The 12,037-nt window shown below is 36.6% G+C and overlaps 1 protein-coding gene across 1 annotated transcript in view; it reads right to left on the reverse strand.

Annotated features, from left to right (window-relative positions):
* COL27A1 (collagen type XXVII alpha 1 chain) overlaps positions 1 to 12,037 on the reverse strand; it is a 591,531-nt gene that overhangs the window by 338,107 nt on the left and 241,387 nt on the right. The window contains exons 18-19 of the mRNA XM_053696152.1: positions 8,490 to 8,543; positions 7,576 to 7,629 (exon numbers count right to left, since the gene is read on the reverse strand). Of these exons, the coding sequence (XP_053552127.1) occupies positions 7,576 to 7,629; positions 8,490 to 8,543 (108 nt within the window). The remainder of the gene's footprint in view (positions 1 to 7,575; positions 7,630 to 8,489; positions 8,544 to 12,037) is intronic.

A 12,037-nucleotide genomic window follows, 5' to 3' on the forward strand; every position in this document is an offset into this window, starting at 1 on the left:
TTCCTACATCACATCTAAGAACTGAATTTGCCGTGACAAATTCTAAAGATGCACATTTCAATATATAGAAAACGTATTGCTCTTCCATTCACCCTCATCCATCAACTATTATATGTTATGATCATAGCAGAAATAAAATTATTTTTACTTTACTTATAATTCCAATGCTCAAAACTCAGCTTTTGGAAGGACAACGTTTTCTGCCTCATTGCAATTAAGTGGAGCTATACATTTTAATCAGTAAAGGTCACATATTTTAAAAAACTTGGTATCCATAATCATAACACTACCCACAACTAATCAGAGTGACGTCAACATACCCCTAAACAGCACATGGAGTTTATAAGAGACCCCTTTGAAAGCATCAGCTATGATAAATGCAACTTGGCAAGGCTGCATAGTTTATATATACAGTATATATAGACCGGCATGACTCTGAAATGGGGATTACTGTGAGCTTGTATAGTATTTTAACTATTCTAACATTTAGGGGGGTTTTGCTTGTTGATCAATGTTCAATGTTATTGCTAAAAATTATACTCGACAAACTTCACTGCAATTGTAATGAGGCCAAGAAAGTAGCTACTTAATCAGCTAAGTCCAGACATTAAAACAAAAATCCTGAGGTTTAAAGGGCACAGTGGAAAACAGAGCAGTGCTTAACTCTTGTCTATAAGGTTTAAGTTACATTTCTATGTTTTTAAATGTCAAAGAAAAATGAAAGAAATTAACATGAAGCAGATTTCTGTAACAGGTTCAAGTTACTGTAGGAGATTGTAAATCTCATCCATTAATTGAAAGAGCAATTCAGTCATCCTATCACAGAGCACAGTGTCTGCAAGGTATGATGTCAGTGAAGTGGCTTCAGTGGAATAAAATAAATATTTATACCCCAGCCGAGCCTTCCCGTAATATAGAATTACCCTGACATTCCACGTTATTAATAGTTCACTTTAGTGACGTCACTTTATGCACATATAGCAAAGTGTTATGCCTAGTTATGCACAAACACAAGCCATCTTGTATAATGGTAAGTATCACATGTGACAAATTATGACATTGTATGTTTAGATACACCGGTACAAATTCCCAAATCAGTAGTTACAAAATCCAAACTCTTAATTAATATGTTTGGTGATGTTTTTTAAATAAAATTATCAAAAATGACTATTTTCCCTGCCTGTAAGTCACAGTCTTCTCTGTCTGTGTCTTTTTTTTGTGTTCTAAAATGCAAATAAAGGTCTATAATTATTTAAAACAACAACTATTACATTCTGATTACAGCACTGTACTATCTTTCTGAGGGTACTGTGAATACAAAACTATTAACATGTGATATAAAACTACCTTAAAGGGCCATAATACCCAAATGTTTAAACACTTGAAAGTGATGCAGCATAGCTGTAAAAAGCTGACTAGAAAATATCTCCTGAACATCTCTATGTAAAAAAGAAAGATATTTTACCTCAAAAGTTCCTCAGTAGCCACCTCCCATTGTAAAGGATTTTTAAGCAGCATTTTAGTGTGTCTGTCCTGGGACAGCTGAAAGGATGAGCCTCGTGAACTCTCATATTATTTCACCAATCAGGTAAAGGAAGCTTACTATGAAATCTCATGAGAGTTAAGTCAAATCTCATGAGATCACAGTAAGAGTTCATGACCTCAGCACTGCTGATGCTGATTGGCTGCTGTTCATTTCTTCATTTTTTTTACCTGCAGCTGGGAGCAGCTGAATATAACTTTTTACACAGAACTTACTCTGCTGAGCTGAGGAGATTGTGAGGTGAAATATCTTCCTTTTTTACATAGAGATGCTCAGGTGATATTTTCCTGTCAGCTTTTTACAGTTGTACTGCATCAGTTTCAAGTGATTTAGCATATGAGAATTATGTCCCTTTAAGGTACATGTAATTATTGCCTAAATTACATAAGATATTGTTGTTTACACTTGGTTCCATCCCCTCTCCAGACTGTCCCATTTTACAGATGCAAATATTACAAAATACAAACTATTCAGAAAACCTTTTCTGGTCTCAAGCACTTTGGATAAAGGGTTTTCAACCTGTATTTGCCATCTTTTACAGGGAACACTGTGCAATTACTTAGAAACAAGAACTACTTAGAATCTAATGAATGTTATCCACAAACGTATATATCTCTCAACATTTGTGGCTAGGTATTAGGACTCAGGAGGTTATGAGAGGCCTTGCCTTTTATATGGGTGGATAGTGAGTGGGGTCATGGGAGTGTATGGGTGGCTAGTATGTGTGTCTGAGAAGTTTGTGGGTATAACCCGGGGGGTCTATGGGTGGGGTAAGGTAAATGCTGCAAACAGGAACAAATGGCTGTGTCAGAGGGATAGAGTTCAGAATTTAGGACTATCGTTCTCAAATATGGACAGTTGGGAGGTCTTAAATTATCATGTAATTAAACAAATTATAAAAAAAAGCTACTAAATAACAGAAATAAAGACAACTGGACTGCCCTTAACTGATAAATATAGCCACAATCAACAGTATAAAAAATAAAATATTAAAGTGGTAGCTATAAAATTCACATTCACTCTGTGTGCTAAAATAGAAGCCAAAAATGATCTAACGCTACTGTGAATTCAGTTGTCCTAAAATCCAAACAAACTTCTGAAAAATCAAATTACTCACAGCTAGATTACGAGTTGTGCGTTATGAGTGAAAAAGCATCGTTATGGCTCTTTTTCACTACCGCTGGTATTACAGGTGCTGTAGGTATAGCTGTACCACACACCTTTTTGGTCGTCACGCAACATAAGTACCGCACTTTTTAAAAATTCCTTTTTCAATGGGACTTCCACAGCGCCGGTATTATTTGTTTGCCTGGCAGGCCAAAAAGTGAGCTGTACAGCCTATAACTACAAGATCCGTACCGCCACCTGAAACTCAGTAGTTATGAGTTTTACGTTACAAAGCTGTACCATAAAACTCAGAACTAAAGTGTTACAAAGTACACTAACACCCATAAACTACCTATTAACCCCTAAACCGAGGCCCTCCCGCATCGCAAACACTAAAATAAATGTATTAACCCCTAATCTGACGCTCCGTACATCGCCGCCACTATAATAAACATATTAACCCCTAAACCGCCGCACTCCCGCATCGCAAACACCAGTTAAATATTATTAACCCCTAATCTGCTGCCCCAATGTCGTCGCCACCTACATACACTTATTAACCCCTAATCTGCTGTCCCTAACATCGCCACAACCTACATTACTGTTATTAACCCCTAAGCTGCTGCCCCCAATGTCGCCGCCACTATACTAAAGTTATTAACCCCTAAACCTAACCCTAAGTCTAACCCTAATGTAACCCTAACCCTAACACCCACTAACATTAACATAATTAAAATAATTTCAAATAAAAATTACAATTAATAACTAAATTATTCCTATTTAAAAATAAATACATACTTATAAAATAAAACCCAAGCTAGCTACAATATAACTAATAGTTACATTGTATCTAGCTTATGTTTTATTTATATTTCACAGGCAAGTTTGTATTTATTTTAACTAGCTAGATTAGTTATTAAATAGTTATTAACAATTTACTATCTACCTAGTTAAAATAAATACAAATTTACCTGTAAAATTAAACCTAACCTGTCTTACAGTAAAACCTAACATTACACTAAAATGCAATAAATTACACTAATCAAATACAATTAACTAAATTACAAAAAAATAAACACTAAATTATACAAAATAAAAAAATTATCAAATATTTAAACTAATTACTCCTAATCAAATAGCCCTATCAAAATAAAAAGGCCCCCAAAATAATAAAACCCCTAGCCTAAACTAAACTGCCAATAGCCCTTAAAAGGGCCTTTTGCCGGGCATTGCCCCAAAGATATCAGCTCTTTTACCTGGCAAATAAAAATACAACCCCCCCCCCAACAGTAAAACCCACCACCCACAGAACCAACCCCTCCAAATAAAATTATATCTAAAAAACCTGGCTGATTGGAACAGCCAATAGAATAGGATTTTTTACCCTTTAATTCCTATTGGCTGATAGAATACTAACAGCCCATCGGAATTCAAGGGACGCCATCTTAGATGACGTCCCTTAAAGGGAACCTTCAGTGAACGGCTGGGACCATATGAAAAGGATGCTCCGCACCGGATGTCTTGAAGATGGAGTCGCTCCGTGTCGGAAGGATGAAGATAGAAGATGCCGTCTGGATGAAGACTTCTACCCGTCTGGATGATGACTTCTTGCCGCTTGGATGAAGACTTCTCCCGGCTTTGTTGAGGACTTCTTGCCGCGTGGATGAGGACTTCGCCGGCTGGATGAGGATGGATGTCCGGTCTTCCAAAACTGTAGGTGGATCTTCGGGGGTTAGTGTTAGGTTTTATTAAGGGTTTATTGGGTGGGTTTTATTTTTAGCTTAGGGTTTGGGCAATGTAAAAGAGCTGAATGCCATTTTAAGGGCAATGCCCATCCAAATGCCCTTTTTAGGGCAATGGGTAGCTTAGGTTTTTTAGAGAGAATTTTATTAGGGGGGGTTGGTTGTGTGGGTGGTGGGTTTTACTGTTGGGGGGATGTTTTTATTTTTATTTGCCAGGTAAAGAGCTGATATCTTTGGGGCTATTGGCAGTTAAGTTTAGGCTAGGGGTTTTATTATTTTGGTTTTTTTTATTATTTTGGGGGGCTTTTTTATTTTGATAGGGCTATAAGATTAGGAGTAATTAGTTTAAATATTTGATCATTTCTTTTTTATTTTGTGTAATTTAGTGTTTATTTTTTTGTAATTTAGTTAATTGTATTTGATTAATGTAATTTATTTAATTTTAGTGTAATGTTAGGTTTTACTGTAAGACAGGTTAGGATTTATTTTACAGGTAAATGTGTATTTATTTTAACTAGGTAGTTAGTAAATAGTTAATAACTATTTAATAACTAATCTACCTAGTTAAAATAAATACAAACTTACCTGTGAAATAAAAATAAAACCTAAGATGGCTACAATGTAACTATTATTTATATTGTAGCTAGCTTAGGTTTTATTTTACAGGTAAGTATTCATTTTTAAATAGTCATAATTTAGGTATAAATTGTAATTTTTATTTGGAATTATTTTAATTATGTTAAATTTAGTGGGTGTTAGGGTTACGTTAGGGTTAGGTTTAGGGGTTAATAACTTTAGTATAGTATCAGCGACATTGGGGCAGCAGATTAGGGGTTAATAAGTGTAGTTAGGTTGTGGCGATTTTGGGGACAGCAGATTAGGGGTTAATAACAGTAATGTAGGTTGCGGCGATGTTGGGGGCAGCAGATTAGGGGTGTTTAGACTCAGGGTTTATGTTACGTTTAAACATAAAAAAATTGCACATAGACATCAATGGGGCATCATTACGGAGCTTTACGCTCCGTGATTGCAGGTGTTAGGCTTTTTTTTAGCCGGGTCTCTCCATTGTTGTCTATGGGGAAATCGTGCACAAGCTCGTAACAGCAGCTCAAAGCAGCGCTGGTATTTGTGTGCGTTATGGAGCTCAAAGCTGCCATATCGCCTGCAAGCCCCGGCTTTTTTTAAACTCGAAATACCAGCGCTATAGGGAGTGAAATACCGCCGAAAATGCTGCGGTCGTTAATTTCCCTATAGTGCTCAAAACTCGTAATCTGGCTGTCATTTATTTAAAAAAAAAAATCATATTATCCACAACACTTCCACATGTGTACATACAATATTAGAATATATTGAGTTAGTACACCATCAAAAAGCAACGTAAAAGCCAATACACTATTCGGAATTCATAGCTTAGACTTCATAGTATTCAATGCAAGTATCCAAAATTGCTCTTCTTCAAGACCCTAAGCCTGTGCCCTGCTCTAGTATTATGAGGTATGCAATGAATGGCTATAAAAGAAGAGTTTGTATAGGAACAGATTTTGACGGCAGATAAGAACTATAGGTCCAACAAATCTGCTGGTGTGCCCAACTAATTGTAGTATCTCCATGTCATCAGCTATATCACATATGAAGATTCAAATGATAGACAATATGTTACCTTAAAGGGACACATTCTTTTCTTTTTCTTTTATGATTCTGATATAGCATACCATTTTAAACAACTTTCTAATTCATTTCTATTTTCTAATTTGTTTAGTTTTCTTTGTATCCTTCATTGAAAAGTATACGTAGGTAGGCTCAGGAGCTGATGATTGGTGGCTGCACATATATGCCTCATGTCATTGGTTTTCAAATAGCTACCAGTAGTGCATTACTGCTCCTTCAACAAAGGATACCAAGAGAATTATTCACAACTTTGTATCTTGCAACAAAAAAATCTGGTATTTCTCCAAATCAAAAGTGTATAAAATGCTCAATGATATGTGACGTACTTTAAAAGATGGCTTTGTGGCTGTGGCATTATAACCCTCATCCAGTGGTAGCCACACACCTAGTTCACATGTCATATACCCTGGGAGTGCCACTGGATAAGATAATTCTCTCAGCCTCTCATTCATAAAGCCTATTCCAAATAGTGAGTAGCAAACAGAGTATGATATAATGCTATGTGGTGCATTTTATATAGCGATACAGCTCTAAGCTCTCAGGGCATGGCTTAGAATACATTACCTATCAAATCAGTCATAATAAGGACCAGTCAACACAGTAGATTTGTATAATAAAGAAATGCATGATAAAAAGACAAAACAATAGCACTTAATCTGAACTTCAAATGATTAGATTTTTTTCTGACAAATTTTATAGTTATGTCTATTTCCCCTCCCCCTGTTATCATGTGACAGCCATCAGCCAATCACAAATGCATATATTTTGTGAATTCTTGCACATGCTCAGTAGTAGCTGGTGACTTCAAAAGTGTAAATATAAAAAGATTGTGCACATTTTGTTAAAAGGAAGTAAATTGGAAAGTTGTTTAAAATGTCTGCTCTATCTGAATCATGACAGTTTAATTTTGACTTGAGTGTCCCTTTAAGTTAATGAAAAACAGAAGCTATATTTAAATTTCTAATAAGTTGGAAAGGTACCAAGGACATTGTCATATTCAGTCACCAAATTGTCCCCAGACTTTTTAAACCAGGGCCTTGTAATTCCAGGCCACATCTCAGGGGCATGTATCTCCTAGAATGCATATGTCCTGATACATCAATATCTCCAGAGACCCTCACAGTTATATTTAATATGTTGTTTAAAGAATAAACTATGGGAATGTGTATATGTAAGGAAAATATGTAAAAAGGAAACCTGACCATAGGAATTAATAGAGAGGAAATCGTTATGGATTTTATAGTCAACTAAACGCTAGTAGTGAGAAAGCGAAGTTAAGGATTGTTATAACAGGAAAAAGAACGTATAATCTTTAGCATTTGTATGACGTGTTGCTTAATAAAATAGTATATTTTTGACAAAATAAAAGTATTTATTATCGAATTGTGTTAAATTAGTGTATGATGTAAAACCTTGTGTATTCCCATATTCAGTTTTTCCAGTTAGGCAATGCAATTCTAAAAAGGTGTTTATTAAAAGAAATAAAGAAAAGGAAATACTGGCAAGACAGCATACCTCGGGACCTGGAGGGCCTGGAAAACCTGCAAAACCTTTATCTCCTGGTTTTCCCTGAAAAGAAAATGGAAGATGCATTCTTAAAAACTCTATCCTTACTCATTTCTTTCTTTTCATTTGGTTTAACAGAAGTATAAAAACTCCAACACTGTGACAGACACTAATGACAGTCCCCTGAGTCCTGTTCCCTTTAAAGGGCCATAATACCCAAATGTTTAAACACTTGAAAGTGATGCAGTATAGCTGTAAAAAGCTGACTAGAAAATATCACCTGAACATCTCTATGTAAAAAAGAAAGATATTTTACCTCAAAAGTTTCTCAGTAGCCACATCCCATTGTAAAGGATTTCTAAGCAGCATTATTAGTATGTCTGTCCTGGGACAGCTGAAAGGATGAGCCTCGTGCACTCTCATATTATTTCCCTATTCAGTGTAAGGAAGTTTACTATGAAATCTAATGAGAGTTAAGTTAAATCTCATGAGATCACAGTAAAAGAGTTCATGACCTCAGCACTGCTGATGCTGATTGGCTGCTGTTCATCTCTTCATTTTTTTATTTTTTTTTACCTGCAGCTGCGAGCAGCTGAGTATAACTTTTTACACAGAACTTACTCTGCTGAGCTGAGGAGATTGTGAGGTAAAATATCTTCCTTTTTTACATAGAGATGCTCAGGTGATATTTTCCCGTCAGCTTTTTACAGTTATACTGCATCAGTTTCAAGTGATTTAGCATATGAGTATTATGTCCCTTTAAGTAGTGTTTCTACTAAATAAGCAATTTGGGGGAAAGTTATATTAAAAAAATCAATGGTTTAAGAAACACCAGTGGAAACTTTTGCAAATAATTTGAACTGCTTACAAAAGAATATGAGGACAATTGTAACCAGAAGTGATTAAAATAAAACAGAACGTACCGCAGGACCTGGCTTCCCTCTCAATCCAGGCGGACCAGGAAGACCTTGACTGCCCTAAAAATACAGAAAAGCACCCTAAGAACTAGACATCTTCTTTATTTGTGCAGAATTGAATTCACCACAGGAAACTGTTAAGATATTTTTTTAAATATACTTTTACTAAAATGCTTTCTGTAGAAACCTGTGGTAACATTAACGGTTCCAGGGGTTTCACACATAAATGGGAAGGCATCGAGGCATTCAAGTGGATTGTGCTATTCATAATAAAACCCATATGACACTCTCCATCCTTCATGATGAGTGCAGAGGATACAGTGACACATCTATTGATATCACATAACTTAGTCGTGCACACTCCACATTAGTATTTAGTTCAATAAAACAATTACTTATGGTTTTTTTGGTTCATTCTTTTCATTTAAAGGGACACTGAACCCAAATGTTTTTCTTTCATGATTCAGATAGAGCATGCAATTTCAAGCAACTTTCTAATTTACTCCTATTATCATTTTTTCTTCATTATCTTGTTATCTTTATTTGAAAAGCAAGAATGTAAGTTTAGAAGACGGTCCATTTTTGGTTCACAACCTGGGTTGTCCTTGCTGATTGGACAGCACCAATAAACAAGTGCTGTCCAGGGTCGGAACCAACAATTGTCTGGCTCCTTAGCTTAGATACCTTCTTTTTCAAATAAAGATAGCAAGCGAACGAGTAAAAATTGATAATAGGAGTAAATTAGAAAGTTGCTTAACATTGCATGCTCTATCTGAATCATAAAATAAAAAAAACATAATTTATGTAAGAACTTACCTGATAAATTCATTTCTTTCATATTAGCAAGAGTCCATGAGCTAGTGACGTATGGGATATACATTCCTACCAGGAGGGGCAAAGTTTCCCAAACCTCAAAATGCCTATAAATACACCCCTCACCACACCCACAAATCAGTTTAACGAATAGCCAAGAAGTGGGGTGATAAGAAAAAAGTGCGAAGCATAAATATAAGGAATTGGAATAATTGTGCTTTATACAAAAAAATCATAACCACCACAAAAAAAGGGTGGGCCTCATGGACTCTTGCTAATATGAAAGAAATGAATTTATCAGGTAAGTTCTTACATAAATTATGTTTTCTTTCATGTAATTAGCAAGAGTCCATGAGCTAGTGACGTATGGGATAATGACTACCCAAGATGTGGATCTTCCACGCAAGAGTCACTAGAGAGGGAGGGATAAAATAAAGACAGCCAATTCCGCTGAAAATAATCCACACCCAAAACAAAGTTTAAATCTTATAATGAAAATAAAAACTGAAATTATAAGCAGAAGAATCAAACTGAAACAGCTGCCTGAAGTACTTTTCTACCAAAAACTGCTTCAGAAGAAGAAACACATCAAAATGGTAGAATTTAGTAAAAGTATGCAAAGAAGACCAAGTTGCTGCTTTGCAAATCAGATCAACCGAAGCTTCATTCCTAAACGCCCAGGAAGTACAAACTGACCTAGTAGAATGAGCTGTAATCCTTTGAGGCGTAGTTTTACCCGACTCGACATAAGCATGATGAATTAAAGATTTCAACCAAGATGCCAAAGAAATGGCAGAAGCCTTCTGACCTTTCCTAGAACCGGAAAAGATAACAAATAGACTAGAAGTCTTTCGGAAATTCTTAGTAGCTTCAACATAATATTTCAAAGCTCTAACTACATCCAAAGAATGCAATGATTTCTCCTTAGAATTCTTAGGATTAGGACATAATGAAGGAACCACAATTTCTCTACTAATGTTGTTAGAATTCACAACCTTAGGTAAAAATTTAAAAGAAGTTCGCAACACCGCCTTATCCTGATGAAAAATCAGAAAAGGAGACTCACAAGAAAGAGCAGATAATTCAGAAACTCTTCTGGCAGAAGAGATCGCCAAAAGGAACAAAACTTTCCAAGAAAGTAATTTAATGTCCAAAGAATGCATAGGTTCAAACGGAGGAGCTTGAAGAGCCCCCAGAACCAAATTCAAACTCCAAGGAGGAGAAATTGACTTAATGACAGGTTTTATACGAACCAAAGCTTGTACAAAACAATGAATATCAGGAAGATTAGCAATCTTTCTGTGAAAAAGAACAGAAAGAGCAGAGATTTGTCCTTTCAAGGAACTTGCAGACAAACCTTTATCCAAACCATCCTGAAGAAACTGTAAAATTCTCGGAATTCTAAAAGAATGCCAGGAAAAATGATGAGAAAGACACCAAGAAATATAAGTCTTCCAGACTCTATAATATATCTCCATAGATACGGATTTACGAGCCTGTAACATAGTATTAATCACAGAGTCAGAGAAACCTCTTTGACTAAGAATCAAGCGTTCAATCTCCATACCTTTAAATTTAAGGATTTGAGATCCTGATGGAAAAAAGGACCTTGTGACAGAAGGTCTGGTCTTAACGGAAGAGTCCACGGTTGGCAAGAGGCCATCCGGACAAGATCCGCATACCAAAACCTGTGAGGCCATGCTGGAGCCACCAGCAGAACAAACGAGCATTCCTTCAGAATCTTGGAGATTACTCTTGGAAGAAGAACTAGAGGCGGAAAGATATAGGCAGGATGATACTTCCAAGGAAGTGACAACGCATCCACTGCTTCCGCTTGAGGATCCCTGGATCTGGACAGATACCTGGGAAGTTTCTTGTTTAGATGAGAAGCCATCAGATCTATTTCTGGAAGACCCCACATTTGAACAATCTGAAGAAATACCTCTGGGTGAAGAGACCATTCGCCCGGATGAAACGTTTGGCGACTGAGATAATCCGCTTCCCAATTGTCTATACCTGGGATATGAACCGCAGAAACTAGACAGGAGCTGGATTCCGCCCATACCAGAATTCGAGATACTTCTTTCATAGCCAGAGGACTGTGAGTCCCTCCTTGATGATTGATGTATGCCACAGTTGTGACATTGTCTGTCTGAAAACAAATGAAAGATTCTCTCTTTAGAAGAGGCCAAGACTGAAGAGCTCTGAAAATTGCACGGAGTTCCAAAATATTGATCGGTAATCTCACCTCCTGAGATTCCCAAACCCCTTGTGCTGTCAGAGACCCCCACACAGCTCCCCAACCTGTAAGACTTGCATCTGTTGAAATTACAGTCCAGGTCGGAAGAACAAAAGAAGCCCCCTGAACTAAACGATGGTGATCTGTCCACCACGTCAGAGAGTGTCGTACAATCGGTTTTAAAGATATTAATTGAGATATCTTTGTGTAATCCCTGCACCACTGGTTCAGCATACAGAGCTGAAGAGGCCGCATGTGAAAACGATCAAAGGGGATCGCGTCCGATGCAGCAGTCATAAGACCTAGAATTTCCATGCACAAGGCTACCGAAGGGAATGATTGTGACTGAAGGTTTCGACAAGCTGATATCAATTTTAGACGTCTCTTGTCTGTCAAAGATAGAGTCATGGACACTGAATCTATCTGGAAACCTAAAAAGGTTACCTGTGTCTGAGGAATCAATGGACTTTTTGGTAAATTGATCCTCCAACCATGATGTTGA

The sequence above is a fragment of the Bombina bombina genome, chromosome 12, assembly GCF_027579735.1.
Source record: "Bombina bombina isolate aBomBom1 chromosome 12, aBomBom1.pri, whole genome shotgun sequence".
Taxonomy (NCBI): Eukaryota; Metazoa; Chordata; class Amphibia; order Anura; family Bombinatoridae; genus Bombina; species Bombina bombina.